This window comes from Bombyx mandarina, chromosome 22 (assembly GCF_030267445.1).
Source record: "Bombyx mandarina strain Sakado chromosome 22, ASM3026744v2".
NCBI classification, from domain to species: Eukaryota; Metazoa; Arthropoda; class Insecta; order Lepidoptera; family Bombycidae; genus Bombyx; species Bombyx mandarina.
The window spans coordinates 2291383-2315495 of NC_143228.1; the positions used below are offsets into that span (position 1 = coordinate 2291383).

The 24113-nt window shown below is 35.5% G+C and overlaps 1 protein-coding gene and 1 long non-coding RNA gene across 2 annotated transcripts in view; one reads left to right on the forward strand and one right to left on the reverse strand.

The window, feature by feature from the left end:
* Positions 1–24113, reverse strand: part of LOC114243533 (uncharacterized) — a 157759-nt gene that overhangs the window by 8722 nt on the left and 124924 nt on the right. Inside the window, exons 4-5 of the mRNA XM_028175092.2 lie at positions 1301–1379; positions 769–937 (exon numbers count right to left, since the gene is read on the reverse strand). Coding sequence (XP_028030893.2) covers positions 769–937; positions 1301–1379 — 248 coding nt within the window. The remainder of the gene's footprint in view (positions 1–768; positions 938–1300; positions 1380–24113) is intronic.
* On the forward strand, positions 14565–15950 carry LOC149500287 (uncharacterized). The gene is made up of 2 exons (XR_016325016.1): positions 14565–15435; positions 15540–15950. It is a non-coding gene; the product is annotated as an uncharacterized LOC149500287 (long non-coding RNA).

Genomic DNA, 24113 nt, shown 5'->3' on the forward strand with positions numbered 1-24113 from the left:
TTTAAAATTGCATTTGGCTCCATACCTACTTTGTGTAATGCAATCACAGCGATTCGGTTCTCTTTATCACCCCACTCCATTTTAATATCGCAAAATATTGTACAATGTATTGGCGCCAAAATGAGAAAACTCAATGAGCAATCATATAAAAATGACAGATTCCAAATTCAAATGTAATATTTTGTTTATTTTTAATTGTAACAGTATTTATGGCCAGACTAAGGATATAGATAGAATTAATTAATTATATTGAGCAATCTTGATAAGACTAAAAAAAGTTTTTCACGTTCAAAATTTTGCCGCCTTAAAAAAATTTGCGGTCCTGGGCACTTGCCCCGACTGCCCTTAGTGTAAATCCACCCCTGTACATAAAGTTTTTAAAAAGGGTGTAAAAGAGTACAGTTTGTTCCGTCTATGCGAATATAAATAGTTGTGAACACCACCAACCACCTCTTTTGACCATATGGGATCAGGTCCATAGATTCTAAAGAATTTGTTACCAAAATCACCATCTACCACCATCTTATTCGTCTTACTGCGATGTGTTTTTTCTCAGATGAGTTTTGAAAATATTTCTCCGTTGCAGCTTTATTGCGAAACCAAATTAAATAACGTATATTAATATAATAAGGTACAATAGTATATTATAAGATATTACAATTTTGGCGTTCTCCGAAATAATGTAATAAACTCAAGAAGATAGTACATTTTCACAGACATCGCCCCAAAACAAGACCCTTAAAATATATAGATGTTTAATACCCCTACCTGTACTGCATTTCGGGGATCATAGCGATGCAGTGCCACTGCAGCTCTTGGGGTGACATCTTTTTCATTTTTGAGAAGGACTGGTAGTGCATCTTCCGAAGCTCGCCGCCCCATTTCCATTCCTTATCGCCGGAATCGTATATTCCTCCGATCCAACGACTATATTTCTCTGTTGACAAAAAACAGATTTTTTTATTTTTTTTATTGCTAGATCAGTGGACGAGCTCACAGCACACTTGGTGTTCAATGGTTACTGGAGCCCATAAACATCTACAACGTAAATGCCGCCATCTATGGGCTCCAGTAATTACTTAGCACTAGGTGAACCGTGAGCTCGTCCACCCATCATAGCAATAGAAAAGTGGGTTAAGTGAATTGGATGTATTCATATCCACAATATATGTATATGTACATTATTGTCACCAAGCTGCCAACAGTGAGGATCGTGGATACACTTTATCTTATGTGGTCTTCTATTGAAAATGGCTTAATATTATTATTATTTTTTGACTGATTAAGTCACTGTACTCACTGATCGATTTTTTGTTAAGGTAGTTTCGAAGATTCTTATCCTCCCAACGAGCTGGCACTGTAAGATTGCTATCTCGATCCTGAAACAAATAGAAATCAAAGTTTACCACACCGAGAATATCCAAAGAGAACTTACAAATAAATAATAGTTTAAAAAACACGCTTTATATAAAATTCAACTTAAAAAATAGAAAATAAATTTTAATAAATTTAAATTGAAAATTGTGTAAAAAGTGGGGTGCTTTTTAAGATATTATTGAAATAATAATTCTTCTACTCATATCTATCAGAAAAATATTTATAACTAATAACACCATGCACCCCGCGCTTTTTTTACAATAAAATATAATTTTTTTACACTATTTTCAATTCAAATTTATTAAAATTTAATTTGAATTTTTTAGTAAAATTTTCTATAAAAGCGTATTTTTAAAACTATTAAGTGCTTTAACATCAATTCCTGCCTTATCGACTATTGATAAAAATTATATAAATTGGCAAAAATCTTATTTTTCAAATTGAATAATGGAATAATCTTATCAAATTAGTGTATTGTCATCGGTCCTCGATAAATCTACAAAGTTTGAATGAAATCTGGCCGTTTAAAGTGGGTCAAAATCGCGTCTAAAGGAGTCAGTTACAAACATACATACAAGTGAAGCTAATATAAAGCGTGTAAAAAAATGGACAGACCTTGTCATAACCAGGTGTGCTATTTGACTCGTTTTACATAAAAAATTCTAATAGATGCAACGTGCATCAATGTGTCATGCTTTTTTACGACAGGAAGGTCAAAAATAATAGGAATACCTAAAGAGTATAGGCGTACCTAAAGCTTGGACGTTGCATCAATGGGTACTTATTCTTTCTGTTTGGAATGTGGGGTAGTATTAGGAGATGAGTTCATGAAGAAATCCTTGTATCGCCCGGTCACACATTTTTTGTTGCTTTACCATAAGTTATTAAGTTCACCCATCAAACGAGTTCATAATCTTGATGTTAAGTGGTTAACAGAGCCCATAGACATTACCTAGAGACATGAGTTCTAAGTACCGTTTTTATATTACAACAGTAAATGTCTGCCCGAAACGGAACTCTATAAAGTAGTCAAATAAACACTCAAAGGAAAAAAAACATTGCTGCGTAAGCAAGAAAACGCAAAATTCAACAAATACCCATTCGCATTCAAATTACTAAGTATTCTGTAATACATTTTGACTGCCAAAGTGATGTTTGCTGTAGAGAAACAACGTGTGAGGTATTTGTGAATTACTCTTATATTTCTGTAGAGTTACGTACGGAATATTAACTCTAAAGTTGTTATTGTTTGATGGCTCTAGAGTCGTACAAGGGTTTTCCACAGAGTCGGTGGACATCTGGAGAATTCAAATTGGCTTCGGCGTCGGAAAAGTGATTAACAATCCCTGACACAACACTCGACAATCGGCATAGGATAAGTTCTGTAGATAATTCGTGGATGCGATTCAATACATTGTGGATTTATGGATAGTTGGTTAGGGTACCTAAGGAGCCCTACAGTAGTCCGAGAATGTTTTGCGTACTTTTCGAAATTCAGTGTGCTTAGGTTCGTTCACAAAAAAATTGCCATTCTCGATTGCCGATGCTCGATGCCATTCTCGATTCTAATCTCCCTAAATACTATTTTAAAAAACCAGGTTAACTTGTCAGACTAGTATTTTTCATGGAAGTGTAGTTAATATTTATAGTTGCATTTAGATCACGATTACAATAACTTAATGCCTTGTCAGAAAAAAAGTGTCCTGTCAATCTGTCAATTGAACCGGCTCACATATCCCAGTTGACAGGCAGCCTGCATCAATATTCATGTAACGCGTATCAAGTACAAGATGTAACTAAACAACGTACATATTAATTAGCTATTTGTATACCTACCTCCTCTGGTTTAACCACGACCATTTATTACCATCGATTTATATGCCTGTATGAGTAATCGTAATGGTTTTATTGTGTGTACGAGGCAATTTCTCTCCGTACGTGTTTTTATTGGCCGAAATACATTGAGCTAATACAGTATGGTCATTTGGAATGAGCATAGGTCAGGTTTAGTGGACGTTTTTGCGAATAGCCATAAATAACTCGGCGGTTACGTCATTTTATTTCAAGTGTAGGACTAGGAATAAAGTTTTTGCAACAATAAAACCGTACACCTTGAAACGTCAGGAATGTTTGATCAGTCATGAGTGATGTTGTGTTTCTGGCCTAGTTTTATTATTTTTGGAGTTGACATATGAAATTTTGCTCCAACAATGAACGTTGTTTGTCTATGAGGTGAACTCACGGCGCGTATAAACTAAACGAGCGAAGACATAATATTTAGTCTATTGATTTGTTTCGAACGAAGAGATGTTAAACATTTTAGTTGTCCGTTGGCTTAATTGTTTGTTTAGCTTGCATTTCGAGATATGTTTGGAAGTTTTTAAATATTGTAATTATTATATTCATTCGAAAGTTTCGTAACATGGTCGTTGAGTGGCCATATCTAGGTTTGTTACTATGCATTAGGAATCCTAACATTGGGAAGAAATTTTGTATTAAACACGTTGTTTTCTGTTCTTGATGACTAGGCGTTCGTGACTCAGCTGCTGTTAAGTGGTTATTGCAACTCATAGACATCACAAATGTGAATGCCGCCTTTGGGATTACCGACGTCTTGCCAACTTCTGCCCAAGAAATAATGCCTTTCAGTTTGAAAGCTGAACTGTGAAATTGTGAAACAGCAACCACATAAATACTCTTGAGACTTCGAATCATGTCACTTAATTGAATGTTGGCCATGAGATCGAGCAGCTCAAAATGATGGCATCTCAACTTTGAAAAGAGCGAACTTTTTTTTATTTTTTTTTTATTGCTTAGATGGGTGGACGAGCTCACAGCCCACCTGGTGTTAAGTGGTTACTGGAGCCCATAGACATCCACAACGTAAATGCGCCACCCACCTTGAGATACAAGTTCTAAGGTCTCAAGTATAGTAACGACGGCTGCCCCACCCTTCAAACCGAAACGCATTACTGCTTCACGGCAGAAATAGGCAGGGTGGTGGTACCCACCCGCGCGGACTCACAAGAGGTCCTACCACCAGTACTCACAAGAGGTCCTACCACCAGTACTCCGAGTTTCTTAAGAATTTCTCTCAGCGAAATTCCCATCTATGGTAATTATTACTTAGATACGCATATGAAAAACTACGTCAACGTAACTTCAACTTGCACTTTAAATATAAACACTTAATGCTTGCATTATTTCTAAATTGCAAAAAACACCTTGAGATATAAGTTCTAAGGTCTCAAGTTTAGTTACAACGGCTGCCCCACCCTTCAAACCGAAACGCATTACTGCTTCACGGCAGAAATAGGCAGGGCGGTGGTACCTACTCGCGCGGACTCACAAGAGGTCCTACCACCAGTAATAACGCAAATTATAATTTTGCGGGTTTGATTTTTATTACACGATGTTATTATTCCTTCACCGTGGAAGTCAATCGTGAACGTTTGTTGAGTACGTATTTCATTAGAAAAATTGGTACCCGTCTGGGATTTGAGCACCGGTGCATCGCTCAACACGAATGCACCGCACGTCTTATCCTTTAGGCCACGACGACTAAACTTTCAACTTACACTTTAAATCTAAACACAATTCTGGCAGTATTGCTTACTTGTCTATTTTATTCAATAGATTTCTGCATAAAGCCAAGCTCGATGCCTCCAATGAACACTACTCTAACTCAAAATTTTGAAATTTTCGTTTTTCACGCAAATCGCTTCACTATTTTAAAAGTATTACAAATTCATTATTAATGGGGTTTGAAGCAAGAGTAAATCAGCTAGTTACACAAGAAAAAACCATAAAATCTTTATTATTGCAGATATATTTATCAACTTTTTTCGTTTAAACTCTCCTCCTGTAAACCTACGAATTTGGAGTTAGAGTAGTGTTCATTGGAGGCATCGAGCTAATCGTTTACTATAACTAATCAATAGTACATGACATTTACGGCAGACTGATGCTTAAGCCACGTCGGCACATGTTCTATGCAAATACGAAGGCTCTTCGCTTCACGACATCTGAGGTGACGTCATGTGAAACATCCACTCGTTTATTGGCAATTGTCCCACTTTGAACAATGTTAGCTCACTTTCGGTGCAAGTACAAGCCCGAAACGTTTATCTGATGTCAATTTAGTTGGCATTCTGAGAATCTGTACGCGACATACGGATATATGAACTCGATTTTGGAGCGAATGCAATTTTTTTTATCGGAGTTTCATCAGTAAATTATGGTACGGTAATAGGCTGAAATCGTACTATTTGGCGAAGAAAATAATTAAAATCTATTGGAGTTCCATCGTTCCCTCACTGCTGAGGATCGCAGCCACATGTGACTTTCCTCCACAGTGTTCGGTCATGGGTGGCATAGACCCCATGGTATAGATACCACCAACCGCTTCCTTAACCAGATCTGATCATCTGGCTGGTGTTCTGCCACGCTTGCCAGGAGTTTTTTTTTTATTGCTTAGATTTTTGGACGAGCTGAATTCGCAGTTATACATAATAGCTTAACTGTGTGCGCACTTTCGTTGAGAAAGCGAAATAAAAGCCCCATTCAATAAACTGACCCTTTAAAAATAAATAATTTCATTTACATTTATTGATTCGATGCGTGTCCCGTAATGAAATGTTGCTTTTGTGAATTACATGTAGTAGGGTGATGTTGTTAGCAATTGTAATTTGCAGCAAGATAATTTATGACCGTAAATAACTTTTACCTTTTCCGTTACCTTATTTAAGGAAATGTTATAGCGCTAGAAATAAAACTTTAGCCTTCATCCCCAATCCCTGATAGTTTGTTGCTGAATTTAAAGGCTGTGTAGATAAATATTTACATCAAACGTACTGAAAATTTGTATATTGTTAACAAAACAAACCTTCACATTTTCGCGAGATAAAGAGTTGTTTATACGTACCAATTATAGACCAGACGATTTATACGATTTATAAATCTGTTGGTATGTAAAATCATGAACCAGGGAGCACTTTATCGTATATGTAACAGATATATATACATATTTATAATATTAAGTTGTATTAACAGGTACAGAAACGAAGGGATTTTGAACCGAATTGCCACTTGCGATGAAAAAAATTTTCTTTTAATTATTATTTTTATGAAAATTCTTATATTTCTTCTTATTTTCTTCTATTTGCTCTCTTATTCTCTTCTATTTGCGTAATAGAGCAACAAACATCAAAAAATACAAACATCCAAAATAGAAGTGACTCAATATTAAAATGGGATTCCATAATTTTTTTTAATTAAATACCTTTTAATTTAGAATTTTTTGAAGAAGAATCAGCCACACATAAATTAACTTTCAAGCAGCCAATATTCTAAAACGGCAACTTCATAGGTACAGATCTAATGTTATAGTAAATCATATAGTATAGAAGCTTATATCGTGATATTTAAATAGCTAATAATATATCTGTTGAAACACTCTACAAGTATTTCTAAGTTAACATTTACAAACTCTGTAACAATAATTAATCTATGTAGGTAAATAAGTCCGGTATTTAAAGGCACGACGTGGTTCTAAGTATTTATTCAATTTATATTTAGCTATACACACTTTGGAGTTCATTCCAATTTAATATGATTGAGACAACGACACATGTTTCGAGGTAGATGGTGGTATTGATATTGTGATGTCTATGTTAGGTATTAGTAATAATCCCAGACGGCTGGTGGGATTGTTCGCCTATTGTAAAATATTAAGAGTTCCTTTTGCATAGAAATTTTCCTGCGATGTGGAATCATTTGGTAGAAACGCTCTGATTATTATTTTAAATTATAACGCGTATCAATAGAATTTTACTCACTAATAATATTTATTATTTAATAATTATTATGTGGATTTTACTGTTTGATCAAGACCACATTTTGTGGAAATCGTGTAGGCAATAAAAACACGTCAAGAGCTAGGTTCGGAATATAATTGTAGATTCTTCGGATAATTGCAGGCACGTCCATAAATTCGGTACAAGGTTAGACGCAATGTAGTGGTTTCGTGAAGGTGAGAATAAAAGCTAATTCAAAAATCAACTGGATATATACTAATTTTAATGTAGCAATGTAGCAAAAGCAATAGCTTTAGAAAAGATTTGGGACATTTAATCTTTAATATTAAAAATATTTGAGATAAATCATAGCTGAATTTTGTATGGATTTTTGCAGGCAAATTCTTTAGACGTGCTTTGCTTGTTTAGCAGTCTTTAGTATTGGTAGGACGTCTTGTGAGTCCGCATGGGTAGGTACCAACATCCTGCCTATTTCTGCCGTGAAGTAGTAATGCATTTTGGTTTGAAGGGTGCGGCAGCCAGTGTCTAGATAGTTGAAGAACTTTGATGCTTGCAATAATGTCACAACAAGATGCCGAATACCATACTAAAAAATAAAGAAGGAGAAAAATTTGAATCATTGATAGATAAATAAAGAATGTTCCCTTCGATAATCACTCAGGAATTATTTATTTTAGGGATGGAGTTGCAAAGCACCACGTAATAGGCACATAGATGAGTTTTTTTCATAGTTAATTTCAAACGTTTACAGTTTGCACTACTTGGTACACTCGCTAATTGTTTAATAGCAATTACATGAGTTCCAATTAGCACTAACTATTCTATTGCACTAACAGAAGGTCATGAACGTTGTTTGAGTTTCCCACGGTGTAACACCTAAGCATCACTGAGTTGGATATGGTGAATTGCTTCAATATATTATTTGATTAAGCAGATCATAAACGGGCGCATTTAATGTTGCGAACCCCTAGAGACCACAACGTGGGCACTTTACACTTTTTGTTTATAGCTTAGATGGGTGGACGAGCTCACGGCCCACCTGGTGTAAATGCGCCACCCACCTTGAGATATCAGTTCTAAGGTCTCAGTATAGTTACAACGGCTGCCCCGCCCTACAAACCGAAACGCATTACTGCTTCGCGGCAGAAATAGGCAGGGTGGTGGTACCTACCCGCGCGGACGCACAAGAGGTCCCACCACCACTAATAGTACTTTACGTGAGAGGTTTAAAATATAATTATTCTTTTAATCGATTGCAGCCGAAAATCATAGAGTAATAAGATCCGTGGTATAGTCATAGCTATGAGTTCACAGGTGCTTGCTTGTTAGCCAATGGTTGCTGTTCGAAAACGTCTAAAAGGAAGACTGTAAAACGTTGCAGGAAAAAAACCCAGAATCGAATCTAAATTGGAATGTGTGTACGTGGTTTCGAGCACATGATGATCCAACCTTGGACGTGCGGAATTAGTGCGGGGGAGTGAAACGTTTTTAGATTAAATCTCTTATGGAAATACGCGGGGAAAAGTATCGATTCTGTGTCCAGATAGGGATGTTAAATTATTTTTTAGTAAGTTTAATGCGTCACCCACCTCGAGATGTAAGTTCTACGGTCTCAGTATAGTTACAACGGCTGGCCCGCCCTTTGAACCGAAATGCATTACTGCTTCACGGCGGAAATAGGCGGGGTGGTGGTACCTACCCATGCGGACTCCCAAGAGGTCCTACCACCAGTGATTACGCAAATTATAATTTTGCGGGTTTGATTTTTATGTTTATAGTTTGACGATTTCACGGACCTCTCATATTAATCACTTTGACGTATAATCAAACGTCTCCACACATAGTTTGTTGTTAAAGTAAGCAGCTTACTAGATGATCAAATTGTTAACAGCGAGACGAATTTATTAACAAAAAAAAAAATCTTCGCCTTTCCCAAAATAATCAAGTGGACAGAGAGAAGGCGTGCCTCTCGTAATATTTACATTTCAACCTTAATTGATTTATGCTGTCCCCATTGCACAAACGTTTGCGATATATTGCTATTCATTGCCCTATCCGTGCCCAAAGGCGGTTTATACGTAACATTTGTAGTACATTTACAACGTTATGTAAATGCAAATAAGGTTCAATCAGATTGTGTATCGTTAAAATTGGTTTTACGAAATTTAACGACGAGCTATAAAAATACCATAAATGATGTCTTTTTTGATTTGGCAATTTTATGAAATGAAATTTTATATTAACTTTAATTGCATTATTTAGGTGGCGGTGCTGTCTTCAATGAGAACACAGATCATTTCATGACAAAGCAATACGTTTTCTAAAATAAACCTGAAAATGAGAAATCTTAAATTATTCCTTATTTAAGGATTCTATGGCGTTTACATGTACCATAGTCGCGGATGTTAAGACTAGGTTTTTGATAGATATAAGATGGATAAGTTATGTGGAATGATAAAAGAAAGATATACATCTATGTTAGTCTACATCTCAATGGATTTAGTAGAAGAAAGAATTTTCGAAGAATCAAATAGCTGTGTGAGTTGTAAGTATTGAGATGACTGTTAATAAGGAGACAGACTTCTCTACTGAGAAAGACTATGTGTAGTTGCAGCCACACTTAATGTAAAGGGAAAATAAGTGGAATTTGAAGAATGAATTTAAAACTAAAAATTTTGTTTTAAAATAGTGTAAGGAGAGTATAAAAAAAGGGTGCGTGTACTTATTTACGCGCGTAAGAAGTTATACTTTATTTTTTATTAAATTTATTTAATTTTTTTTTAATTTAAATTTTAATCAATTTGAAAAAAAAAACGATTAAACAACATCCTCAAACACGCATATTGGACATCCCTTTTCTTGACGTCGTATAAATTCGGTAATTCTCGGTACGGTTCGGAAAGTTCACCTGCGGCTATATTCAGACTCGCCAAGTTACGTCGGTCGTATTGTAATGAGCGATTTAGTGGGCAACTTCATTCTGTTAATTTTGTGTCACGGTGCGCGCGCATCGTAAACTTTCACTCTCATCAATTTTTCATAACGCGCCTAAAGAAGTATAACTTCAAAAATAATTGACTATCTAGTCAAGCGACTCCAACACTATAAAATGCGAACTGACCCTGGATGCATTTTAGTTTGGAAGTTGAATATAAAATAAACAAAGCGTGCCTTGAATCGATTGACTGTTTGTTTTCGTTCCACGAATAGGTGGATATACGAGCAAAGTCAAGGCTGTAACAAAACCGCATCGAAGATATTTAAAGAGCCCCGACGATGTATTGAAGTGTGGAATTATAGCAACCAACATAAGTGTTGGGTGAATCATAGTTTCGTTGCATGACTGTGGTGTATTAACGACTTTAACAGGGGTTTCAGGGTTTTTATTTATAGTCGTTTTATCATGCATTCGTCTTTAGACTCTTTAGTAACATCATTCATAAACTTTTGTAGGTCGGGTTGGAAGAGACTGAAACCTTTAAAGCGTTGAGGAATGATTTAGGTTACAATATATACAATACAAAATATATACAATATATTGAAATTAGGACCAATGAAATCTCAACATTGCCATATACAATGTTGAATAGAGAAGTGTATCGTTGTAAATTGTGAAAAGTATTTCGAATCTTGACGTTGCTTTATCACTGTCACCCATAGACACAATTCACTGATTTTCTCGCCGGATCTTCTCAGTGAGTCGTGAGAATCGATCCGGTAGTAGGTTCTACGAAGCGCTGCATTACCAACAAATTTTGTCAGAGTAGGTATTAGCCTAAACGCCCACGCAAAGTTGGAATAACCACAGCCAAAAGGTAAAGAAAAAAATTATTGTCAACATTTATTACTCTTTCCACAGAATATTGCGGCTCGAAGACATTGCCGATACTTTTACTGTTTATTGTAGATTCAGTTGATCGTCACCACAAAACCATAAACTTATAAGTAAATTTCAATACGTAGGAAATTGTAAAATGAATACTGGAAAATTAAATTTATATTTAAAACTAGCTGACCCGACAGACTTTGTAATGCCTCAATCGATAAATAAAAGACCTAAGCTTTTGTATAAAATAAACTTAAAACGCGTCCGACGGGGACACATCAAAGGAAAAACAAAATTGTGATTTTTATTTAATTCCGAACATTTTCATTAATTTATTTACCTTTTAAACCTTCTCTGGACTTCCACAAATAATTCAAGACCAAAATTAACCAAATCGGTCCAGCCGTTCTCGAGTTTTAGCGAGACTAACGAACAGCAATTCATTTTTATATATATAGAATATATTGAAATACGGATATTATATGTTTCTTTAACAGTACCGATTCAAGAAGATAATTTTTTAGTATCGACATCCGAGATATCTCTTATCATTAGTATATAACTTAAACTATCAATTTTTAAATACTATTTACCCTTACGGCTCCCGTAATGAGCTGAATTATTCAAGGTGAGTTATTATCGATTGATAATTTGTCAACCACGCCACGAATTTGTAAATTAAATTATCCTGCAATGAGATAGATGAAATCTATCTGAATCTAAGTTATATTGTATTTTTAATCACGCTTAGTAGGTTTTTCGTTTTGGTGACTGTTTTTGTAGAAAACTCTTATTTAATTCCGTCGGAAAATTCGGTATGTGCTTGTGTGTCGGTAAAGATAATTTGGTGTATGCTTTAGATTTACAACAGTTTTACTTACAATAAAAATAATTAAATTCGGACATAGCTAAAAACTTTAATTCTTATATCAATTAAAGACATTAAATAATCATCTTATTATAATCAAATCAATTTAATTTAAAAGAAGAAAACCGGTTTGTAGTGTTTTGAGAATATTAAAAATATTTTAAAAGTTCTTATTTAGATCAATAAAGAAAAAAGTTCTTTATGAGATCTTAAGCAATAGATCAGTTTTTAGAGGTTGCTAATGAGTTTAAAATAAACACGAGCATAAATTGCGTGAAATAGATCGCGTTTGTTCATTGTGGGCGAAGGAAAATATGTTGTTGCTGGTCATTATTGTTTTAATATTTCAAAATAACAAGCTTTAAGTGTTGATTTTGCCGTTTATTTATTACTAATGCTAAACAACAAAAACTATACTTAACAAAAGGGAATATATGAAAGAAAAAAAAAAAAGAAAAAAAACCCGCTGAGTTTGTTTCGCCGGTTCTTCTTAGGACTGTGGCTCTTTTTGGAACCGGTGGTAGAGTTAACATTTTTATTTTTATTTTGACATTCAACAAGTTTGTTATGCTGACATCTAAGTTGAAATAAATGATTTTGAATTTGAATTTCAATTTGAATTTGAATAATTCACGGCAGAAATAGGCAGGGTGGTGGTACTGAGTGTTGACCGCGGGAATCCTCCTACTCTGCCTGGGTTCTGATCTCGGGCGGAGATCGGACGTCAGGTGAGAGAATGCAGTTCAAGAGGAGTCGTTTGATGGGTAGGGCCCTAAAGTATCCTTGGGCCCGCGATATGCTTCCAACATCTCCAGTTCATCAAGTTCCACATACCCCGTACGTCTGAAAACAGCGGCACAGTAGCATCGCTCGATATGAATGTACCGGGTGTGTTATTCTCTAGGCCACGACGACTTCAAATCCCTAACTATGGAATTATTTAATTTTTGTTACACAGACTTCCCGATTACAAAAATCAGAAAAAAAATCTCTTATAGACAGAGCCAGATCTGTCTGTCTTCTTTGAAATAGATCACTGGTACTGAGTTGAGTTGATTATAATAAATAATTACAATGAACGCGCGACGTATTCTAGTAATCAAAAATTATATTCCTTCGAAGTGCTCTACACGATTTGTTTGTGTTAAAATAAAAAAGGGTGTTAATAAAAACCTACTCGTCAATTATTTACGTTTTAATACACCAATTGAAAGCGTTTTATAACATTTTGGCAATTAGACTAAGCTATTACTGAGACAAACTGTCCCATTAACGTCAGGAGTCCACTATCTGTGGCCACCGACCGAGTTCTGATTTACGTCCTACTGAATATCAAGCATTTGCAGAGCATCTGTCGGATATATTGACCGATATGTTAACTTCCTTGTTGTGACGTTTGATTTCCTATGCGTTCGTATATAATCGAGTCGAATACTAACTGGACAAAGTTAGTGTTGTTATTGAATTAGGGCTGTGCCATCCTTCATCTCGACTGACAAGGGTTATGTATTTAAAAGATATATATAATTAATACGGTTTTTCATTTTCAAATATATTTTTTTAAAGTGGATTATCGTGCTCTTTTTAAATTTTTATTATTATTTTAATAACAATAGAACAATATTCGTTCTGTCGATGAAATTGTTTAAATTTAATTCTATTGTAAAATCATTTATATGAAAATTGAATACCGTTTTCTTAGATTAATCAATGGCAGACAAGAGCTGTTTTGCTAATGGCAATAAAAAAACCGTTAAACACTTAATTAACGATAGTTTATTGCTGTCTGTGGTTCGGTAATGATACCGATTTTAGAACGCGTTCAGTTCTTACGAGGGTTCTCGTAAGTTTCATGTCATATTTTACATTTAGTTTATTTATAATTGTATAATGTAAGAGTATTGAATCATTATAGAAATATAAGATTATCAGCTGTACCCTCGTCCGCTTCGCTGGGCATTTAAAATTAACACTATTATTTCTCATCCCCACAAAGATTCTCAACATTAACGCCCCCGCAATTGGTGTAGGGAGTCCAACACTCATATAAATATTAGCCTTGTTTTCCTTTTGATGTGTCCCTCGTCGGACGGATTCCTTTTGTTTGTTTTAAGTTTATTTTATACAAAACTTTAGGTCTTTTATTTATCGATTGAGGCACTACTAAGCCTGCCGGGTCAGCTAGTCTTATCTAAAAAAATATCCAATGAAACATCATAGTGACACAGTCACCTTCGTCTATGTAACAATAACCCATTTCCGCAGTGGGTCAGCCACCTTCACCTCATTAGGTCTATGCGTTATTCCCCCCGTTTCGCTATCATATTATTTTCACGACTAATGTGAAGATTCCGTCACCCGTACGCGATTCTAATTAATTTATCTACGCGTGTGGTTTCAAAAACGCGCCGTTCGTTGGCAAGTAGCCAGGTCTCGCTCTGTCTGCTGTCTTAATAGATAGCTTTAGCATCCACCAATCTGATTCGTATCGAATCGGTTTTCCTGTGGAAATGTATATGAGACAAAAGCAAGTACATTCAGTCTGGGAATGTGAAATATCTGTAAAAATCAAACTCAGACTCCATTATACAGTAGTCGTGGTCATCGATCACTAGATCACCGATCAAAATAAGCAGTTGTACCGGTGAGTCATCCTTCTGTCGTGGAGTGTTTTACGGCCGTTTTCAATAACGTATCTGAGTTTTCGGATAGATAGCTATCTCCGAATATCAGCAAGAGCGTATCTATCCTTAGTTTGCGTTTCACAATCACGGATAAGTGCTATCTCTCTTTAACCAACAGTAGATAGCTTCTTCCCTCCGATTTATCCGAGCCTCTTGATACGTTTCGTTCTACTACAAATACGAAACAACATCAGGATCAAGACTTATTTTATTTTATTCTAAATTATAACTATAATTTAACCAGCATATTGTAGACTATCATAAACACATTTGTTTATAACAAAAAGTAATAAAAACATATGTAGATTTTTTTAAATTGGACGTATTGCTATTTTTATCCTAGTCGAAATTATGAAACGAAACGTTTTGACAGTCCGTTTGCCAATAAGCAGTGATCAGTTTCTTTTGTTTGTTTTTCTATTGTTTACCTACTATATTAGATGATGACTTACCTCCAAAACGCTTTAAAACTTTCGTTTATAATTCTAAGTGTGTTTATAATTAAAGAGCTACAGTGAAATAAAATGAATTCTGTAAGTATCTATGAACTACATTGATAATAATAATTTTACTTTGAAAACTTTGAGTTCAAGTTTAGAAAATATATCTTTTTCAGTCAAGAAAGGCAGCAGCCATGACAAAAGATGAGACGATGATTCTAGCAGAACATGTGGCGGCGAAAAAACATTTCAATAATAAGGCAACAAATGCCACAAACAATAATATGAAGGAGCAGGCTTGGCAAACCCTTGTAAATGATTTTAATTCGTCGATTCGTCGTTTCCCACGAACTCCATCGCAGCTTCGACTAAAATGGGAAAACTTAAAGAACGCTACGGCAACATAAGAAACAACCTTAGTAAGGTTAGTATAATTAGTTGATTGTTTGTCTCTAATAACACATTGATAAACATGATTTTTTCTTCAGGTTGCCGTAGTATTTGAAATAATTATGCTCTTTGTTACAGGCTGGAGGTGGTAAGGATTGCAGATGAAATTTTGGATAAAGCATGCACATTGTTGTAGGTCACATATAATATTTTTAACACTTTTACAGCCAAGCGGAAACAAGATGGAAGAAAAGAAATGCAAGGCTAGCATAGGGACAATGCATTAGCAGAATATCTAATAGCAAAAAAGAGACTTGACTTGGAAAATAAAGAAAAGGAGATTGTTGTAGCAAAAGTTAAGTTATATTTAGATAATTTAAAAAATTAAAAATTACTTAAAAGGAATATTAAATTTCATAAATTAAGTAGGCAATAATAATTTTATGTTAGATAGTTTTTTAAGTATATGTACAAATTCTAAATTAAATATCTTGCATGTACTAACTACCATGTAATTATCATTTTGGAAAATAAAAAATAGTCAAATTATCTTTGGAGTTTATTTTATAAATGATCTTTGGAAGCAATTATTTATAAGTACATAGTTGTATTTCAGATGTAAGTTTTGAAAAATTGTTACGAACAATTATATTATTTTCCTGTAATGTATCTGCGACTGAAATTTCTGATTCTAATTCTTCTAAATTCATACTTCTGACGATATTATGCAGCATGGCAGCTATAATAACAGCTTGCATATTTTCTAGTTTTAATCTACTTTTCAATGATATACAGGGAGTCTTCTTTTACAAACACCAATGCATCTGAAAATTATACATTATTCGCTTAAATTATTTTACAATACAGTATAACAAGCTCTTAACTAAAAAAAAAGATTACCTCTCTATAGTATTTCTTGTTTTAATATGTGATTCATTTTAAATCGTTCCGATTGAGTATGTGGGTTAATTAATCACGTTAAAAGATAGGGTTGTGGGGATAGCCTCTATCGGCAAGCAAATAGCAATTTCCAAGTCCACCTTGTTATCTGTTCTCTTGATATGTAGATAATTTATTATAATAGTGTCATATTAAATTCATATAAACACCTAAATATATAATATAAATAAATAAAATATAATAATAATAATATAAATAAGGTAATATAAATAAGAAATACCTTTTCAATCGGAATGGTTAATCATAGTTGTATCATGAGTAGACCCAGGCCATCAAGCAACAACATTTTGAAACATCAATGATGCATTGCACACAAATTACACACTCAAAATACTCTTTTTCTATTTCTAAATTCCTCTCCTATATTTGAATCTGTAACACAAATATAAAATGTAGAGGTATCAGTGTGTAATAAGAATGAAGGTAAATAGCCTACCAGGTTATTGTATTAGTATATGAATGTCATTTAGGGCACCATGGGAATCCAGCAGTATTATAGAATTCCTGTTGAGTGTGATTTTGTAACACAACAAAAATTAGGTATAATTTTGCTATTGCTATAAACAAATATAAGTTGTAATAACGAGTACTTTTATGGTTAAAATTTATCTTACCTTTTTGACGTTACACTCAAATATGGTCTCATTAAATTAATCAATTCATTCACAACACCTTTGCTCAGAAATCTATAGTCAAACTCGTAATTATTGATCTTCGCCATGTAATTCAGACGATCTTTATTTTCCTAACCATATGATATCGGCCTCACTATCACTATCTGCATCACAATCCATTATCATTTGAAATAATTCCATATCACTATCATCACTGCTACAATATGCCAATATGAAGAGAAACAATTATTAAATTATAGCGATTTACTTTCGAAAGATAAACATGTAACCGGCCGATTTTGACAGATAAGCGAATGCCCATACTAGAGATAGCGCCGCCTACCGGAGAGTTACTTAAAACTCATATTGAAACGGAAGTAAGCACGATTTGTATGAGCGTTCTATCTTTAGCAGGCTATCCGTCCTCCCGACGATGGATAGATAAATCCGATAGGAACTGCTGCCCGTCGATAGGTTATTGGAACGTAAGTAAGGACAAAAATATAGATTTGTCTATCTTTAGTAACCGAAACTAGGGATAGATAGGTTATTGAAAACGGCCGTTAATGTATGTCAATCCTCACCCGGCGAATATTTACGTTGTAGTTAGTCACCTGGGACTCTCGTTTGATTCTTAATTAGAAGAAAAAAATATGTATGATTCGTAGAATTTTTTTTCTTTGATTCGTTTTTTTTTAAATAAACGGATGTTTTAGAAATAAGAACTGAGACAAGAGTTAATGTTAATAGGATACCTATTCTCGTAAGTTCTTGGGAAGCAAAGAAAAATTTATTTTGTATAAATATTTAGGTCTTTTGGATTTTTGAAGAATTTTTAAATCTCAGTAACGTTTTATTTATTATTTGCTTTGATTTTGTGAAATTTCAAGAACATCTTACAGCGTGAGAAGTTATAACTCATTTGTAAATATATATTTTTTATATTTTGATTGGGTAGATATTACTTGGTTAATTTTATTTTACATTGTTGATGTCTATAGGCTCCGGTGACCGCCTAAGACCAGGCGACTTGTGAGCTCGTCCACCCATATATATATGTAGTCAAACCTGGATAAGCGAGAGTTCAAAGGAGCACAATCTCATTCTCGCTTATAGAGGTTTCTCACTAACCCGAGTTTCTCGCTAATGCTCCCTCTGAATTTCATTTCGCGATTTTCCGGATTCAAACGCATTCACTATTCACTTAATGACAGTACTTTAATTTTCCGTTTTGACATGATGCAGAACAGAACTTTCCTTCGCAATTGATTAACGATAAACTGAGTAAGTCCGACAAACAGGACGGTACAGAGGCACACGTGTCCATTCGGAAAGAATGCGATAAAATAACAACGTTATTTAGTTCTACAAAATAGAATAATTTCAATATTGACGAGAAAACCATTCAAAAACAATAGAAGGAAGTTCCACAAAAGTTAATGAGTCATAAAATATCAGATTTTAAATTTGTAATTTGTTTTTTCATTTGTTCCTCCTAAATAATATAAATAAATAAAGGTCGACTGTCGCTTATAGAGGTATAGATAAGTAGCAGTCTCACTTACGGAGGTCCATGAGGGAAAAACGACTCTCTCTTACAGAGGTTTCTGTTTCTCTCTAATAGAGGTTTTGGCGGTGGGTGGCGCACTTACGTTGTAGATATCTATGGGCTCCAGTAACCACTTAACACCAGGTGGGCTGTGAGCTCGTCCACCCATCTAAGCAATAAAAAAAAGCAGTAAACCTTGCTAGCTATTTCCGTTACGACATCGGCTTAGTACATTGCAAACGTACGACTTTAGAAAAGCAAAGACCGAGTGTTGCACTAGTGACTCAGTACTAACATACTTTGCAAATAAAATAATCTGAACCTAATGACTCGTTTCTTTGCTCTGACGAGTGACAGTGACACAATTGGAGTTAGTAAGATTCTGTACGTGAGATCCGAATGATTTGTCTATGTGATGCGTGTCTGGAAGAGCTTAGGGATAAGACATCTGTACTTTTTGTGTTCAATGTGTTTTGTTTTATTGTGTTCGCTTAAAATAAATCTTACTCTATTATACTGTACTCAAGTGTAAATAAATCTTGCTCGAATAGAAACACTGAGAAGAAGCGGAATTGCTTTGCAATTTTTGGAAGTTAATTTGCTAAAGTAAAGTATATTCGAAGAATAAGTAAAGAAAATATTTTAATCTAGCTGACCCGGCAGACTTCGTAGTGCCTCAATCGATAAATAAAATACCGACGGGGAACACATCAAAGGAAAAACAAAATTGTTATTTTTATTTAATTCCGAGCATTTTCATATTTATCTACCCTTTAAACCTTCTCTGGACTTCCACAAATAATTCAAGACCAAAATTAGCCAAATCGGTTCAGCCGTTCTCGAGTTTTAGCGAGACTAACGAACAGCAATTCATTTTTATATATAAAGATAAAAAAGAAAAACATATAGTAGGTTAGTTACGTCCTTCAAACAGAGAAATAAATTCCGCAAACATCAGTAATCTATCGATCCATTAAGTTTGCGCAACTTATCTTTTGATTATCTCTTACCTTTGATGTTCGCCTACTAACTTTGAAGTCCATAAATAGATTTACACTTTACGGCGCCTCTGTCCTAAATGCGATAGCAATCTTTGATAGAGATCGCACTGATAAACATCAAACATATATTTTTAATTCAGTTGCAATCCAGTGTAGTACATTGTTCGTAAATTGTACGACTTTTTTTTTAATATATATTTTTTTGTTTATTGCTTATATGGGTGGACGAGCTCACAGTCCACCTGGTGTTAAGTGGTCACTGGAGCCCATAGACATCTACAACGTAAATGCGCCACCCACCTTGAGATATAAGTTCTAAGATCTCAGTATAGTTACAGCTTGCTGCCTCATTATAAATTGTATAGTTATCTACACCTTTCAATAAAATTGGTTTATTTATAAAATGTTATCCAAGCGATGCGTCTGCTCCAACAGGACAGATATCAATTCGTTCTTAACACTTCAGATATCCAAGATGAAGGAATAACATTATGCACTAATTTGTAAATTTGTGTAATTGCCGATGATAATTCTTTAGTAGCTCCATAAGGGTAGGTATCGCGTGCGTATTTCTGCTAGAAGGTGGAAGCTTGCAAGAATGAAGATCAGAAGGAAAGAGAAGACGGAGTAGAGGGAGCCTGCCACTGAGGACTGGCGGCCCTTCTATTCTGTTTAAATATATTTATCATGCATTTTATTGACAGTCATGTGTTCCGAACTGAAGGATGAGGCAGTCATTCTGGAATACAATTTATGCTTAATCCTCAAATTTTAAGGTGGGATACGGGATTTAAATTCTGATAGTCCCTGGCACTGGATATGCCGTGAGCTCATTTGTCCAGTGAAAAATATTAGATTTGCGCAAGGGCCAGAAACGAAAAGCACAAAACAATCGCAATGTTGTTTTTAAATCTGGTTTATACAATGGCGGCCTTGATTAAAATACAACGAATCCTTTATTTTTATCTTCGACGTAAATGATTTTAAAATGACATGTAGACGACAAGTCGTAAATTTGTGAACCGAATTAAACTTCGACACATGAAAACACGTGTAGCAACGGCTAGTGTCGTAAAGGCAAAATCGTTATTTTCTATCTATAAGCATATATTATGAGCAAGTCAGACTTGGCGGGTTGATATAACCTAAAATTTAAGAGACGTAGAAATCAAAATTAAGATAGGTACATATTTATAGAATTCGAAGCTTCTTCAAACGAGGCTTGTGGAGAGTATATAACTGTAGGCAGCGGCTTGGCTCTGCCCCTGGCATTGCTGAAGTCCATGGGCGACGGTAACCACTCACCATCAAGTGGGCCGTACGCTCGTTTGCCTACACGGGCAATAAAAAAAAAGAATATAAACACAAATGCTACTGACAATTTTTAGGACTATTACATGTAACATATTCCTGCTCAAGTATGAATATACTTTGAGTGTATTCTTTCATTTGCTTACCTACACAAGAAGTGGAGAGTATTAAGCGCTAAGCAGCGGCTTGGCTCTGCTCCTGGCATTGTTGACGTCCATGAGTGCCGGTAACCACTTACCATCAGGTGGGCCGTATGCTCCTCTGCCTGCTCGGGCAATAAAAAAAAACTGAACTCTATGATTAACCACTGGGCCGAGGGTTGTCACTTCGATTCTCATGTCGGGCAAAAATTCATTTCACGAACAGGTTTGCTTACTCATTCTCTAGAGGGTTTAATATCTATATATGTATATATTTAAATATATGTAAGTATGTATATCAGTCTCCGGTTCCACGTGACCGAATGTGGCTTGTTCACGGTTATTATAATTTACGCTTCTCAAATGATTAACGATAAACTATTTTCATTGCCCATCATGATCTTCAAGAGATATTTCTATTAAATAATTAATATACCCTCATCCTTAATTAATTGGGTGTTATCGTCATTACGAGGGATCACACGAATGCTCCGGTACATAATTCATCATATCAATGATTACATCATCAAGGCAATTACGATTGTGACGTGACCTATTTAATTATTACGTATTGGTATTTTCAAGTGATGCCGTCAACTATGGCGCCACGTTGTGCTGCCGTTAATGTGGGCTGTGCGGTGTAATTGATGAGAGATCGGCGATTAGATTAGAAATAAAGTTTTGTATTGAAAATAATTTAGAACTATTCGGATTATTTTGAACTACTACTTGAACCGTTCGGATTGTCGATAATCCCATTCTAACGGATTCAAATCTGGACTGGAGGAGGGCCAGTTTTCGTGCCGGATGAAGTCGATTTCACGCGCCGCCAGCCAGTTTTGTGTGCTCTTCGCTCTATGAGCTGGCGCCGAATCTTGTTGGAATACCCTGTGCCTGTTATTGAACATGGTATGAGAAACAGGTTCCATAAGGTTCGTCAGGACTGTATTTTGATACACAACTGCATTCGTTTTTACACCTTTCTCACAAAAATGTACCTCTGTTAAGCCCCAATAAGAAACTCCCAATCATACCATGAGCGAGGATGGAAAATGACCTCGTTGGACACGCGGAATACGGTTGCTCGCTTCTTCAATACTGTGTGCGTACACCTTATCATTTTGTTTGTTGTAGCTCTCTTCTACGGTAAAAATTTTTTCATCCAAAAAAAGAATTTCCCGATATTTTTTTCCCGCGTACCGCTTCAACAAAGCGTGGCATCTCTTCAGTCTCAGGTCCATTAGACGAGCATTCAAACGATATCCTGTTTTTCTTCGATATGCCCGAAGCCCTAAGTCTTCATTTAACACCCTTTTCACCGTGGTTCTGCTTAACCCCATCTGAAGGGCCAACAGTTTCTGCTTACGTTTGGGATTTCTTTGAATTCGCGCCTTCACAGCTTTTATCAATGCTGGAGTCCTAACAGACCGAGGGCGACCACTTCTTGATCTGTCATCTACACTAGAGTCTTCATTCTATCGTTTGATGGTACGATAAACGAATCTTTTGGTTATATTCAAATTTTTCAATATGTTGTAAATTTGAATTGGCGCGTAACCGCAACGATGCAACGCAATAACTGCAACACGATTTTCTTTAAGCGTCCACTCCATATTTAAAAATGAGTAAAATTCTAAAAGTATTATAAAATACATTTTTATTTTCATGAATAATTCGAAATTCGAATTCAATAAACTTTTTTGTGGCCAGCATTCTAAAAGAAAAGTTTTTACTGTGTGACAATACTTATGACCTGACTTAATGGCAACATATAGAATATAAATTTAACGTGAAGTAAGAATGTTTTGAAGTAAGAAATTCTTCATTATTTGGTAAAAAAAATGCTAATAACAATTTAAAACAATGAAGCGAATAAATCGCTCGAACTCGGACCACGCGTTTTCAACGTTCTTGACATTACCGTTTCAAACGAGATTCATTCAGTGAACGTTTGCGTTATCATATTCTACGTACAATACACAGATTAACGTTTCAATATCAATAAATATAGTTTCGTTGCCATCACGTAGCGTAATGATATTATAGTACTACAACATGATGTTCGCGTTATGTGTGAGTAGCAGGTTCGACATTAGGCACGTCCCAATTGATTTTTAGAATCTCATATTGCGTTTTGACTGAAATTGGGTTTGTTTTTGTCCTTTTTTTTTTAGCTTAGATGGGTGGAGCTCACAGCCCACGTGGTGTTAAGTGGCTACTGAAGCTAGACATTTACAACGTTAATGCGGTGGTAGGACCTCTTGTGAGTCCACGCGGGTAGGTACCACCACCCTGCCTATTTCTGCCGTGAAGCAGTAGTGCGTTTCGGTTTGACGGGTGGGGAAGCCGGTGTAACTATACTTGAGACGTTAGAACTTATATCTGAAGATGGGTGGCGCATTTACAATAAATAAAAAAAACACAGGCGCCGTAAAGTTTAGATATTTTTCAGAGAAACCAATGCAAGCTATAGAATTGTCGTTGTTACTATTTGCGGAACTATAATTAAATCTCTTCTTCAACCCGTCTCCACCCAATGCTGAGTGTAGGTCTCTTCGAATGCATCTCATTCTCCTCGGTCTCTTGCCTTTCTCATCTAGTCTCCACCAACCACATTGACCATGTCATCGGTCCACCTCCTTGGCTGTCTGCCCACGTTACGACGTCCAGTACGAGGTTTCCGCTCCATTACTTTTGTGCCCTACCGATTGTCAGGGCGACCGCATATGTGGCCGGTCCACTTCTATTTTTTCCGAGCAATTACTTTGGCCATGTCAGTGAAACCAGTATAATTAAATAAAAATATTATTTTTTTATCGTTTCATTTTGCTATTATCAAAGGACGCGTTGAACTGACGACAGATAGTTAGGCGATCGAGTTCATCAAATGCGTGTGGTCTCGTGTGCTGATTGATTAATGAAGGCGATTCGTGTCAAGGTCCCCGGCTGATTAAGTAGCGTAATTGGGCAGGCCCACAGGCTTCCTCTCGTCAAGTGATTCATGTAACACCAGCCAACACAAGCCTTTAGTTAGCTAACCGAGTACATTTTGGCGTAAACTAAACAAGAGCTAATAACACGAACGATGAATACGCATTATGCTGTATGTTACGGGAATGTGTCTGTAGGTACTGTGT